Source organism: Cyclopterus lumpus, chromosome 20 (assembly GCF_009769545.1).
Source record: "Cyclopterus lumpus isolate fCycLum1 chromosome 20, fCycLum1.pri, whole genome shotgun sequence".
NCBI lineage: Eukaryota > Metazoa > Chordata > Actinopteri > Perciformes > Cyclopteridae > Cyclopterus > Cyclopterus lumpus.
Genome location: NC_046985.1, coordinates 13,066,016 through 13,079,822, shown reverse-complemented (window position 1 = coordinate 13,079,822; position 13,807 = coordinate 13,066,016). Strand labels below are relative to the sequence as shown.

The window sequence follows — 13,807 nt, the reverse complement described above, 5'->3', positions numbered from 1 at the left end:
TTTTTATTCGAACAGACGAGCTGCTGCGAACAAAATATGGAAATATGGTGTTGGAGCTGTCCTTGTAGCCTGAAGAGCTCCACCTCTGGCTAAGTGCGCACGGAATGGGCGGTTTCTGAACACAGACACACACGTACACGTACACGCGCGCGCATATTATGGACTGCAACCTGCTGATTCCTGTTAGACTCCCACACTCAGCTCGCAGGAGTAGATGAGCGTCGCCGACACCACTTCCACTATTAAAGGGCGGCTTTTGTCAGTGCGCAACGTTGGAGCTTCTTATTTGGTTGGAGAGCAAACACGTCCGCTTCAGTAACATGGCTTCGGTCTGTGGACTTATTCTACTATTTAAGAACATCGTATCAAACGGTGTCTTTTGACCGACTTTCCGCAGCGCTCAGAATAAAGTTTCTCATGGTGCACTCTATCCTGAAGCAGCACAGCGCGCGACGGGAATCAGAAATGAAAGCAGGACCGACACTATTTTGCACATTTCTCTTTAGGAAGTATTTCAAATGGCTTGATTCGCAAAGCTTTTCTCGCTTTTGATCTGCGGCTGTGACAGATAACCGCGCGATCCGACGGACTTTGGTTACCATTACGCCTATTTTATATTTGGATAGGCAACTGAAGCTCCAAGACATACACACTTGGGACGCCGGAGAGCACAGCGGGACAACACCATGACCAGCTGCTGGCTCGCCTTGGTCGGATTGTGGTGCAGCGCTTATTACTGCATGTTCCTGGTTGCGGGGAGTAATTATTCACTGGATGGAAACAACGAAGTGCACCCGGGGTTCATCCACCGGCGGCTGCGGACGCACGAGAAGAGGGAGATGCAGAAAGAGATCCTGTCCATCCTCGGGCTGCCACACAGACCGAGACCGCATCTGTCACACGGAAAATACAACTCCGCTCCACTTTTCATGTTGGACTTATACAACACCATATCGAGCGAGGAGAAGAGCCAAGTTGAGGGCATCCTGGACCGGTATGAGTCCATGCGGACGACCCAGAGTCCTCCTCTTGCCACATATCAAGAAACGTCCTTTCTAAATGACGCAGATATGGTGATGAGCTTCGTTAACCAACGTAAGTTAGCTGACATTATTTGAATGTATCGGTGTTTGTGTGTGTGCGTAATTGCGCTCCTGTGGGATTATTACACTTTTAAATCTTCCCACGTTGTTATAACGATAAATCAAATGGAAAATCTCATTTTGCGAGATTGAACTACGGGTGAACAGGTGTTTGGCATGAGCAAGGTTGAAGCGGAGGCTCGCTCGGAAAAAGCCTACAAACGACAACATGTTATCATGTGATTTTTGAAAAGACGCATATGGATCAGCATCTTAGAAGCAGTTATTTTGTTCTTTCTCACGTTGGACTTTGAAGACACCTGGAGTGCATAGTTGACCCACATTTTAATTTAATCACAGGGTGCTCGCGCAACAGACGCACCAGTACGCACGTCTGGTAAAACGTCCCTTAGCTCATTGTGTGAACGGCACAGAGGCCACACCGACTCCCTCATCTCCTCTGTGGAATAGAAAAACTGATGAGGTTTGTATTGTTTCGGGCAGATTTGTTGTTACACGTCCTTTCCGGGTAGATTGGCTCTCCTCGGCTCATGTATAAGACCACAATTCTGTGATCAGTCCTGCTGTGCAATCTACTCCATGATGTATGTCTTCGCATAATAGACCTTGTATCCTTAACAAGTCATCAACCACCACCGCGGGTATTTGTATAGAACGGGCTATTCCTGCTGTTGACCTCCAGCGCAGCGAGTTGCGGTTTCTGTGCGTAAATTGCGTCGCAATGTTTGTGTTACTCAAGCAGATTTGTCTTTAATTAGCTCCAGTGACGATAAAGAGGGACACTTTAATCATAACGAGTTTGGAACATAAAAGCCCAAAGGCCTTCCTTCCATTAGCAGCTCCAGTGTTTACTGGGAGACTGTAAACAAAGTGCCTGAAGATAAACAGAGGCGCTTGTGGACAAGGAGGCTTAAATCCAGATTGATTGTCATTCTTCTTGGAAACTAAGGGCATTGTCATGATGCAGCCATGAGAGCAGTGAGAAAGTATCACTGCTAAAGAACGAGGGCTCATGTTTTTTCGGACTTTCACTGAAACAGGAAGTCCTTGAAATATTTTAGACCTCACCTTTATAAAACAATTTAATAGTGATTCAGTCATACGCATTAAGAAGAAGAGGAATAGTTTTGGAGTTAGAAAAAAAAATTCAAAAAATGTTTCTCTACTTATTGGTCCTCTGAGTATTGGTGTGGCAACATGCGGTGATGAAAACCAGATATTCAGGAGGCCGTCGCTTTGGCCTCAAATATCGAAGCCACTCTGTTGGCTTCTGTGTGGGAGTGTAATGGTGGCGGCGTGGTGTTTGTGTGTCTGTGGTTTTGGTATTCCTGTGCTGTGTCAGTTTGGGTTTATTCTGTGTTGTTGCACATCTGGCTCTTGACTTTGATTAATCGCGTCCTGTGCATCTTTTGACGATTCCCTCAGATTTCTGCGGTGACCGGGGGATTAGGTTGCCATCTCTTCCAGCCGTACACAGAGTCCTGACCGCCCTGGAGGAGGGACGGCTTCCTCCCTGAATGTGATTGTAATTAATGTTGGACAGGCCAAGGCTTTCCATCTGCTTTGCAAATAAGACCTTGCACGACTACCGTGTGTCATCGCCATACGATTAGTTTTTAATGTGTCTCCAGCTCGATTGCCGGGATTTAGAAAGCTATAGTAGAAAGAGGCCCGAAACACTCCTGGGTGGTCCCTTCTTGATTCTAAACCAGACTAAAAATCTGGATTTCACGTGTGTCCAAAGTGAAACTACAAATTAGAATCAAGATAAATGAAAAGAAGAACAGCGGAGAAGACATCAATCGGTCTGAAACGATGAAAAACATGGCGCAGGATTAACAGGCCAAGCCTAAAGCAGATTTATTCACCGAGAGGCACCTTCACGTCGTAATCGGTGTTTGTGAAACCGAATCAAAGCAAGGAAGAATGTAGCGGCTCCGTTTACACTGATGATCTGATTTAACGCTGGAGTCACCTTTCTTACACCAGCATATCCTCCCTGGGTGTACATGTAAGAATCTCAGACTTTAAACTGACCCATAGCAAATAAAACGCTGACAGTGATTTAAGCTTCGGCGTCAACTGATGTCTTTCACAGCCAGCTGCGGCAGTAGCACAGATAGAGAGCTCATTTTCTGAGGGGATTCTCTTGAGCTTCCAATAGATTTAAGAGCCCCTGCGTTACATCCAGTCTCAAGTGCTCTCTGCGAACCATATGCCCCCCCACCCCCCCCACCCCTCCTACCCTCTGCATGATTTATGTCGACCTCTTGTTCAGTCATCCATTCTCCTTAGCTTTCATCACTTGTTCAGAATGACCCATTGAGGAAAAAAAGAAAACAGAAAAGAGCTAAGCAAGTGGTGGAAAACTTAAAATTGTGGGTTGAGAAGTATATTTTCCAGCTCCTTTTTCATCTTCATTCCTAGAAAAGCGCGTGCATCACTGTTTGCCTTGCGGACGTCCCGTTTTCCACTGAGGTCCAGTGAAGTGACACTCTGTGCTGAATGACTCATGCTGTGTGACACGCTGCAGCTCCTAACATGCCCCAATACACAGCAGGCTCCTCGGGGGAACGGGAGCGGCCACTGTTCAAGGCTCCCTGTGGAGTCTCAGACCTCTCTAGCGCTAGGGAGCTGTTTTGTTGGCCTCTGTGCCATTTTAAATACACATTCCTGTCATCGGCTTCTTGCAATTCCACTGATCTGCAGGCGATGCTGATTTGCCAAGATATGCTGTAATGCACCAGCAAAGGCAGCCAAGAAGACAGCAAGCTGTTAACATGGATGTAAACAACACAGGATGCCGTAATATCAGATTTGCTGATGTTTTATGAAGAGGAAAATGCACACAGGGCATTTTGGCGAGTAACACTGAATGTAAAAAGAATCTTTGTTTATTTACAAGAAAACTCGGAGGGACACCTTCGGACAGCCCGGGATCTCTCTCCAGGCACACATGGAATTTGAACATAAAGGGATTTCCCCATTTTATTGATAAGAGGAAACAGATCATCTTTTAAAGAAACACATCCATGTCATTTAGTATATATTATATGTGCAGGGAATCCAGAGAAGACTGTGCAGTATTCTGTTCAAATGCGTCTTTCTAATTAGAATCTTTTAGGAGAACTCCAGTTGAGACATATTTAATGGAAAAAGGATGACCCACCCTTCTTGGATGCTGGTCTCTGGTTACAGACCTTCTATTAATCTCCCACAAGGTAATATGTTGTGCAGTGAATTGGGAGACACTGAGCAATATTGGTAAGAAGCGCGAAAACAAAGAGGTCAATGCTCCCTCAATTAATGAGACACATTGCTGAGCAAATATCCGCAGCCACAGTGAGTGCTATAATAGCCTGCAAGGGGAAATGAGCTATTCCTATCAGGTCTAGCTTTCGTGGTTGAGCTGTTACCTCGTGGTTATGGTGAGTCAAGGATGCACAGAAATGGCTTTGGTTTCACGGGTCACAGAGCAGGAACTCCAAATGTTGGTCCTGTGTCATCTGCGTTTAACTGTGATGAGGTTGCTTTGACGTTGCTCTTCCGTGCCAACCAGACAGACAGGTGCGGAGGCCTCTCTGAGCTCGGCTTGGCTCAGAGCGCAGCCAAAGCTCCCATTGCATGTTTGTGTGCTGGGTCTCACCAGGAGGGAAGGTCCCATAATAATCCAAGAAAATCCATTCATGGTTTTAAAGTAATTCTTGTTCTACATTTCCTCCAGTTTTTAAATACCCTTTCGATGTTTACAGGTAAGCTTGACCCCACCCTCCTGTTTTCTCTTCTAAACCCCTATTTACACTTGTCATTTCAAGTGTTTTACTGTTGAATAAAATCCAGATGAGTTTTAATAAAGACATACATGTGTCTCCGTTGACCAGATCATAGATGTGATTGCATTTCTCTTGGTTTTCCCTGGCTAAATGATAAAATCATGGTCTACTACTATAATAATAACTACTATAAGCACCTGAAGCAGTTTGGTACCGACAGAAGGACTTTGTAGTTTCACAGTATATACATATTCAATTAACAACAACTATAATTTAGCTGGATGGACTTTGAGCGAGACCATTGTTCCCTCATCTAATCTCTCAGCCTCTTAATCTGTCTCAAAAACAGTTTTGATATCAGACAGCTATCCAATCTGCCCAAGATGCATAAAGTGGCTGTACTTGTAAAGTTGTTGCAGCCCATTTTAAGGCTGTTCCAAGTCTGAAGACATAAATCATACCTGCGTCCTGTAGCTCAAATATTATACCATCATGTTATGCTTTTGTGCACTCGTCTGTCATCATGACTGCTCTCTCCTTTTCTTCTTCTTCTCCTCTCTGTCTCTGCACACCCCATTGCATGGCAATAGCTGAGCTGTCACTTCACCTCTTACCAAAGTCAACAGCCAAGCTTTCTACTACCCTACCTCCCGCACTTTAAAGGCAAACAAGCCAGACAGCTTTAAGAAGTGGGTTTTCGGGAGATTAACCGGGCGCAGACGTCCCTGGGCTTATTCTGAAATGAAATGCCCTTATTAAGCGGCTGTTTTCCTTGTCTTATGATGCCTGGCTGCATTTCTCAGCGCCTTAGCCCAGGTAAGCCACTTCCTTTGCTGCGAAACATGTCCCAAAGCCCCAGCATGATCAAATAATTAGTTGGCTTCGATCAAAGAGTGAGTTGTTTGATGCAGAAGGGAGCTTCGGAAAATGTTCACTAAACCGTCTCGAAACACTTCCTGCAAAGCCTCAGAAACCAGAACAGAACAGAACAGAGGACCACCCGTCACGTCACCTCAACTTCCAGCATACCGTAAACAATATTAGCCAGAAGTTAAGCGAGGAATTCAAGATATGCTGCGGCGGACTAAAGGATCTTTTCTGAGACATAAACTTGGCAGTCGAAACCTTCCTGCAATGGTGAGAAAAGTTACATTAACAAACTACAAACCTCCATGTTTGTTTTCATCTGTTTACAGTATCAGATATTTCACTGCCGCTACAAGTTTAGCTCGAACTTGCAGTGATGTTCAAGAACGGCCCAAGAAATCCAAATAATTCTGCTCATTGAGTTACAGTGTTTTAAAGTGCTTCCTTTTTCTCATGTTTGGATTGTATTGGTTGTCAACTCTTTGGCAAAACCGCCTCAAGAAAGAAATAGGGTTGATGGGGGAAACGTCTCTGGTTAACCCGAATATGTGTTTTCCAGTCCAGCTCCATGTCTGTCGTAAATGACGAGGTGTTACGGGACAACTCTATTGTTCTCACAGTGTGTCTGAGTATGTGCATTACTCCTGTCAGTATTGTCCTCAGTCGGTGGAGGAATTGAAGCAGCTAACCTTTTGCTGCGGGTGAATGCATAGATGGAGATGTACACACACAGGGTTGGTTGACCTTAAAGGTCAGCAGATAGCCATTTATAAGAGAGCATTCCATTTACACTTGAAGTCGTCTCTGTCACACGCCCTGCTCTTAACATCCAGCTTCGCACACATCCGTCCAACACCCCCCCCCCCCCCCCCACGCGCCCACCCACCCCGATGATATCGCTCCCTCTCACGCCATAACTCTCCAACTGGACGAGATGGCATCATAGATTGGGGCTAAGTACAGAGATTACACGTCTTGCCTTGTTTGTTCTCTCTGTCCTCATTTCTTCTCCCCGTCCTGTCTCGCGTGTCTTCATCGAACATTCCAGTTGGGAGCGATAGTGGCGCGCGGGATGGAGGAGTGTGACGAGATAAGGAGGTGAAGTGCGGCACACTCGCGGCTGGTAACGATCTATCGAACGGAGCAGATAGCCCTGGCGGAACATCTGATTAGGGCCCGCTGCTCCCATTTATCACCTCTGGGTGCAGGCATGGAGGAATTTGGTCTGTTTGTTCTGCCGTGCTTTAAGCAGGACGGGGCAGAGCTTCGCTGTCCTCGCACACATCTGTTGTTTTCTCCCCGCATCCGTCTGCCTCTACACATCTTTCACTTTGCCCTGCGTCAAACCTTTGCTGTAAACCTCAGAAAATAAATCTTGACCGCATTCTGTGCAACAGGAGGCAGCTGATCAGAAACAGGTTGATATGATGGCCTTCTCCAGGAGCTCACATAAACAGATGCATGATATATTGCTCTACTGGCTCAGTATGAAAGAAATTGATTACGGTATTGGTTTCACTGGATAGTCTGGTGGTCCAAATCCAGTTTTAAAGGCTTTTCCAGACTCAAAAGAAAAACAAGCTATCTACAGCAATGAGAAACTTTTTCAAGAGATCTTTTATTCCATCAATATGTCATCTTACTAAATTTATGAACATTATTGTAATAGATCTTAATGATCTTTTTTTGATGACAAATCGGTTAGTTGTTAATATTTGAGTTGTCATAACAACCATTCTACCCATCTTTTTTCAAATCCCATGTATTTAAACCGAAAGCATAAGTAAGCATGTCTATGCAGCTACTTACAAATTTCCACGCAAGTGCACATTAAGTCTAATATTCATATGTCAGTGTGGGCAATCATGTCTTTTCACTGTGTTGTTGTCGTAGGGATAAAAAAGCCCGACAACAAAGGTTGTAGTCTGGCATGCGTGTTTAGGGATCGTTGTAACCGCTTGTATCAGTACATGTGCTTCTGAGTTTGTGGGCTTAAAACGAGGAGAGGCGAAGAGAGAGAGTGTTTACTCCTGCATGTCTCTTTCCTGCTAAAAGCGCCATAAAGCTGTCATCCTTTGTCTTGTGTTTAACTGTCTATGAGGAGGCCACGCAGAGGAGATCATTAACCTTGAATTAGTGTGTGTGTGTGTGTGTGTGTGCTTGTGCGAGGCTGTGTTTGTATATACAGAGTTTGTATATGTGAAAGAGAGAGACAAGGAAGGAAACAGAGAGGCAAAAGACGCAAACAAATGTGTCTCTTTGTTTTGATTCCTGCGTTTTCCCCAGAACACTGCGTAACCAAAGCCACCAAACCCATTCTGTCGAAAGTTAAACACACCTGTGGGCTGAGTTTGAGTGATGAGGTTTGAAGTGACTGAAAGAGCAAAATAATAGGATGCTACGTGGAGATGTCGTCGGTGGCTTTAGTGCAAACTGCATCAACATTAGCGGTTATTTAGCTGTGAATCGCGACACACTTGTGCTTGAAGCCGACATTCATCTTCTGTTTTTAAACGACAATATTAGTGATATAATCGCTCACAGTTTTGCAGCTTCACAGCAGTTAGAAATGGCCCCTGTTAGAATAAGTGAGGGAAACATTTGCCACTGTAAACACAGCTCAAGGAAATGCTGATAAGAGTGGGAGACAGAACTAACTGTGGGTTTCGATCCAATACCAAGTATCATGGTGGGTGTCCCACCATGCCATGATTTTAAATGAATAAAACATGCATAAAGAATCTCACCTCAGTGTACTTCTACAGACACTTCATTCCATACTCGTGTTATTTCAGGACTTCAGGAGTATTCTGCGTCTATTTTGCATTTACATCAATAAAATCTCTATCGGACTCGTTGGTTGACATTGTCGAAATCTGTATGAGGATCCATTTGACGTTGCAGGGTCACACAGTGCTGGGCGTACGATTCGTTTTTTTTGTAAACACTAGTTGGTATGTCTTTGGAATTCCTCGTCCATCCCGGTGTTAAAAAAGGTTGTGAACCTGTGAACCGCTGAACTCCGGATCGGCGTGTCCTCGTGTGCCCAGTGAACTCCGTCCATTATCGTAGTGACCCCGTCTCTTGCCCTGCCGGAGAGGCTCGTTCTGGTAATGGAGATGACCGCTGCCGACAGGAGCGACGTAAATGTCACGGCAAACATTCCTGCTGTCACATTCCTCTGTGAAGCCACCGGGAAGCCACCGGGGATTTATCTCAAGTAGATGAAAAACGTATAGAGGAAGAGAGAGAAAGGAGGGAAGAAACAAAAGGGAAAAGGCACACCCGGTGGATGCTTGAGGGGTGAGACACTCTGGGACAGATGCAAGGTGATTTAAAGCCTTTGGTGACCTTGACGGAACAGAGGAAGGAGGGTGTGAGTGTGTGTTTGTCCTGCAAGCCGCGGATACATATTTATGTGTACGCAAATGTCCTTGTGGAGATATTTAATAGTCAGAACAAGTAGAAATATGATGCCATGCTAGCAGCATGTCGGCCGGTCTGTCCAACACTTTGGTCCCGATGGAAATATCTCAACATCCCTTGGATGGATTGTCATGACAATTTATACAGACCTTCAGTCCGAGAGGTTGAAGCCCACGGACTTTGGTTTCGCGTCAGCTGATATATTCAGTTTTTAATGAAATGCCTCGACTAACCAGCACAGACTCACAGAGTTGCTGGCATGGTCCAGTGTGTTGGCCCGTTGCTGTTAGCATCATGCCATGACTTGAAGGTTGTTGTTACACATGTAATAGTTATGTTCAGAAGACAATGTTGTTCAGTGATGATCCAAGTCTCCCAGGAGGCTCCTTTTCTTTACCCAGAACCAGCTTGTTTTGGTCTTAGTTGTGATTATTTATTTTCTGTACAGATGTAAACCTGTTGAAATGAGTCAGATGTGTTGAATTTAGTTTGGGCAAGAGGGGTGTTAAATGTGTATTGTGGCTGCACTGCATTTTGGTCTAGTGTTGTTGTTTTTATATGCATATGTATGTATTTTAACAGCCAGCAAATATCAAAGTCTATTGCACCTGTGGTAGACGGAAATATCATTTGGCCAGTTATTCTTACAGATTAGAAAAATACACTACCATAAAACACATTGTACCCAGAAACCTAAAGTGGATCAACAATAGCTGTTCATTTGACAGTGATGAGTGTGTTAGGGGGGAGTTTAGCTCAAAGGTCAGGGTCAAGGGTTAGGGAATGAATGCAGTCACTCACAAAGTCCTAACAAGTACGCAAATACAGACACATGTGACTTGTGTGCGTCTGCACTGATAATTGGAGTGTATTTGAATGTACTTGTTCAACAACAAGAACTCCCACCTCGTTATACAAGAAGCCTTAACATCACATACTGGTGTCACAGAGAACGCTGCACCCCTCGGCCCCTCACATGTTCCCAGGATGGTCGTCTCTCCATAGAGGACGTGCCTGAAACAACAACCGTGGGTCCACAGTGAGAAAAAGGCCCCATGTGAGCACAGATGCTCCTGACCCTCCCGAGCAAGTAGCCTCCCTTTCAACCGCGCTGCCGCTGACAAATTTACGAGCCCCAGGCTGACCCGCGGGCTGACTTTCCAAACATGATACTGACAGGAAAACAGTCGGAGACGGGAGGGATGGAGGGAGGCAAGCAGGGCGGAGGAGAGAGATGAGGAAAAGAGCACAGAGGAGGACGAGTGGCAAGACACGCATATAAAGTATGCTGAGTCTATCGGAGAATAATAAAGGGTGTAATCTTAAGATCACTGTATATCACAATTGTTTTTACTTTTCGGTAATTGACTTTTTACTTTTCCAGTCCGCTTTTCTAATTCAATGCATCATCCCTTGAAAAAAGTGGTGGGAGGTAGAGAGGGAGTTGAGGCCTCCAACCACGGCCTGCATCACTGAAACAATAATAGGGTGACAGAAGAAAGTACAAGGAGGTGTTGAAACTGCAAACACAGAAAATAAAGATAGGACAGTCAGGTGAGAAAGACGTAAGATGCTATGCGTATCTCAGTGGAGGTTAGGGGTTTGACTCCCAATGAGGCCACCCCTAACAAAAATGTATCCACTCCCAGTGCCGTGAGGCTTTCTGGATTAGAGGATCTTATCACTAAGGATGTGCAGGGGAAACTCTGCCCAGTCCTTCCTCCTGTACGGATACTTTCCCCACCTCCTGGATACCTTATCTGACTGAAAAGTCCAGTATGAATCCCTTTTCCAAAAGGAAGTCTCACATTTTTAGCTGTGCATCTGCTGTCGGTGCCTTTTTTTCGGTGCCGTACTTCAACTAGTCGGAAGTATCATATTCAAAGTTAATTCCGGTTTATTTATAGTTGGGTCTTATTTTCTACTTACTGTAGTTGCACTTGCATCCCTGTCCAATGAGGGGTCATCATCAATGTTTTAGGTGCACTCGCTTTCAGTTTTCACCTATAAATAATGTAGTTTAGAATATGTGGCTGAACATTTATCTGGATCAGAATCAAGTTGTAACAAACCAAATTCTCGAACATGTTTATCAGTCTCTGTTCTCCACTGATTCTGACAGATGATTATACCTTTTTTATTTTTTTTAAACCTAAATGGGATTAAATCTATAATGACACCCCAAAATATAATAGGAAAAAACATTTAAAAAAACTAAATCAAGTAGATAGTTCATTTTGTTTTTACATTAGGCTTTAAAAACCCACTGACCACACCTGAATTGTACAAAAGCATTTAGAGAGCAGGTGCCCCCCATACTGAAATAACACAAAGTTATAGTCAAAAACAAAAGTTCTCTCCACTTTCATGTCAACAATATTATGTTGACATCCTGGACAGATGTATTATTTGAAATATTGATTATTTTTCTCCTGATTTTCCTCAAAGCCCACCTGCTTTTTAAATATCCAGGTATCTGGTTACAGTCGCTGTTTTTGGAGCTGTGCCTGTGTGTAAAACAAGCACTAGGTCTTACATGTAAGTCAGCCCAGGGGGAGATTGAAGCTGGCCCAGACTGATTTATCAGTGGATCATATGCTCTCCCTTTAAGCTGCTGAAATGCGTTGTGGTCACCACCGACTTTCCAAAGGGAATCGCACTTTGGCCCGGCTGTCTTCATGATAGCGAGAGTGCAGGGGGAAAGAAAGGCAGACAGAGATGTGACGATTGGGAGACGTGGAGACAGAACGGGGGAAGAAAAGATGTACGTGGAAGTGGACAAGGAAGAGAAAAGGAGACGTTCATAGTGAAAGGGAGAGGAAATGGAGTACCATCATCATCACAGAGTGAGCCGGCCTTCTACCTTGTGGCTGTGGAATCCAAAGCCACCAATATGTTTGATTTCTCCTTTGGAAACAGCTGCGTTTTCCTTTTTCAAAGATATTTTTTCCTTATTTATCGGATCCCTCAGGAGAGATCCATCTCCTGGCCCTGACACCGGCTTCCTCCTCTAAATCTGGGACCAGACTGGCCCAGCTCAGACACGCACACACGCACACACACACACACACACACACACACACACACACGCACACACGCACACACACACACAGACACACACACCTGCTGCCCAACCACAGATCACTATAGCAGGCCTCGTTGCTGCCTGCACTGCTGCATGTCGATAGAAGCACATGGACCAATAAGACACACAAACATACGAGTCGTCAGACAGATAAAGGCACACACGTACAGGCAACAACTATAGATAAAGCAGCTTGAAAATAGCAAATAAGCAGCCTTCACAGAATACCTACCAAGACTAGCCCACACAGAGACCCACACCAGTGTGATGAGTCTTCAGAGGGTTTCCCACAAAGCCTGACAGGCCAATAAAAAGGGCTTCTTGAGGGCCATCATACCTGTATTGGCGTGCCATAAATATAATGAGGCCTCGTGAAAAAGTTTTAAACCCACAGAAATGTTTTGTTTTGCTCAAAATGGACTCTCTTCAAAAACCATGGGAGTGCATCGCTGTTTACGGAACATTAACTTAGCGCTGGATGGTGGCGATCTCTAAAGCAGCCGAGGGAGCCCTGTGGTCAGCCCCCGAGAGGAAAGCAGTCATCATCAGTCATATAAAACTCAGAGGAAATGGAGCCAAACATCAAGGACAGATAATATTGCAGGAAGAAGGAACCAGATCAGAGGTTTCTTTTTTCAAACGATCAATCCTTATTTATGCCTTGGTCACTGATTTCCCCAATAAATACTGAATTTAATGCCATCTTAGAAAACTATTATGGCTCTACCTCCTACATTTGGAGATTTGCTTTTGTTACACAGCAACTGTCAACAATCACTTTATCTTCAAAGGTCGCTCATAGATCGGCAGCAACTTCTATTTTATAGCAGAGAATAGCAGACCCAGACAAACCTCTGCTGGCTTCCTAAATGTTTTTCTCCGGTATCCGATGGCAACCAAAGGACATCCAAATCCCGACAATCTGACCAACACTAAACAATGTATCAATGCGCAGTGTATTGCGAGATTAATGGTTCTGGTTTGGGATTGTTGTTGTTCGTTACATACGTTAGACGGTGCAGTGTTTAGTGTCACTGGTTTTGTTTATGACTGTTTGGTTGCGTTTATTTTCTTGTCGGCATCTAAATGAAACAGCCAGTAATATTTCCCCCAAATCGGGCCCCAAAGAGAACAAGATGTTGGAGAAGGAACAACATTGACTCATGCACCAGGCTACAGAAGAAATGTTGTGCTTTTAATCCAAAGAGTCCAACTAGCAGCAAGAGTGTATTCAGTTTTTCGAATCTTCAAATTTAAAATGCACCTTTGTGACCAAAATGGCAGGACTGAATCCTTATTTCTGTCTGTTGCTGAAGGATTGTAAAGACTACAAATAACTAATTACATTTACTCCTCTCACAGTCATTTTGTGGCTTTTTACTGAGCTTGCTCTTTCCACTACTGTGGATTTGAGAAGTCATCTGGCTCTTCCGTCCACAAGACCAAGTCCCGTGCGAAGACCGCCGATCTAAGTTGAAGCGAAGTATAGGCCACCATTAGTCTGACCAGAGGCTGTTGTGACAGCTGCTTTACTGTAGAATTACATTTTTATT

General features: G+C 44.5%; 1 protein-coding gene across 1 annotated transcript in view; it reads left to right on the top strand.

Moving 5' to 3' along the window:
* Nucleotides 1–185: 185 nt before the first annotated feature.
* Nucleotides 186–13,807, top strand: part of bmp6 (bone morphogenetic protein 6) — a 40,767-nt gene continuing 27,145 nt past the window's right edge. Inside the window, exon 1 of the mRNA XM_034560248.1 lies at nt 186–1,095. Coding sequence (XP_034416139.1) covers nt 687–1,095 — 409 coding nt within the window. The 5' untranslated portion in view covers nt 186–686. The remainder of the gene's footprint in view (nt 1,096–13,807) is intronic.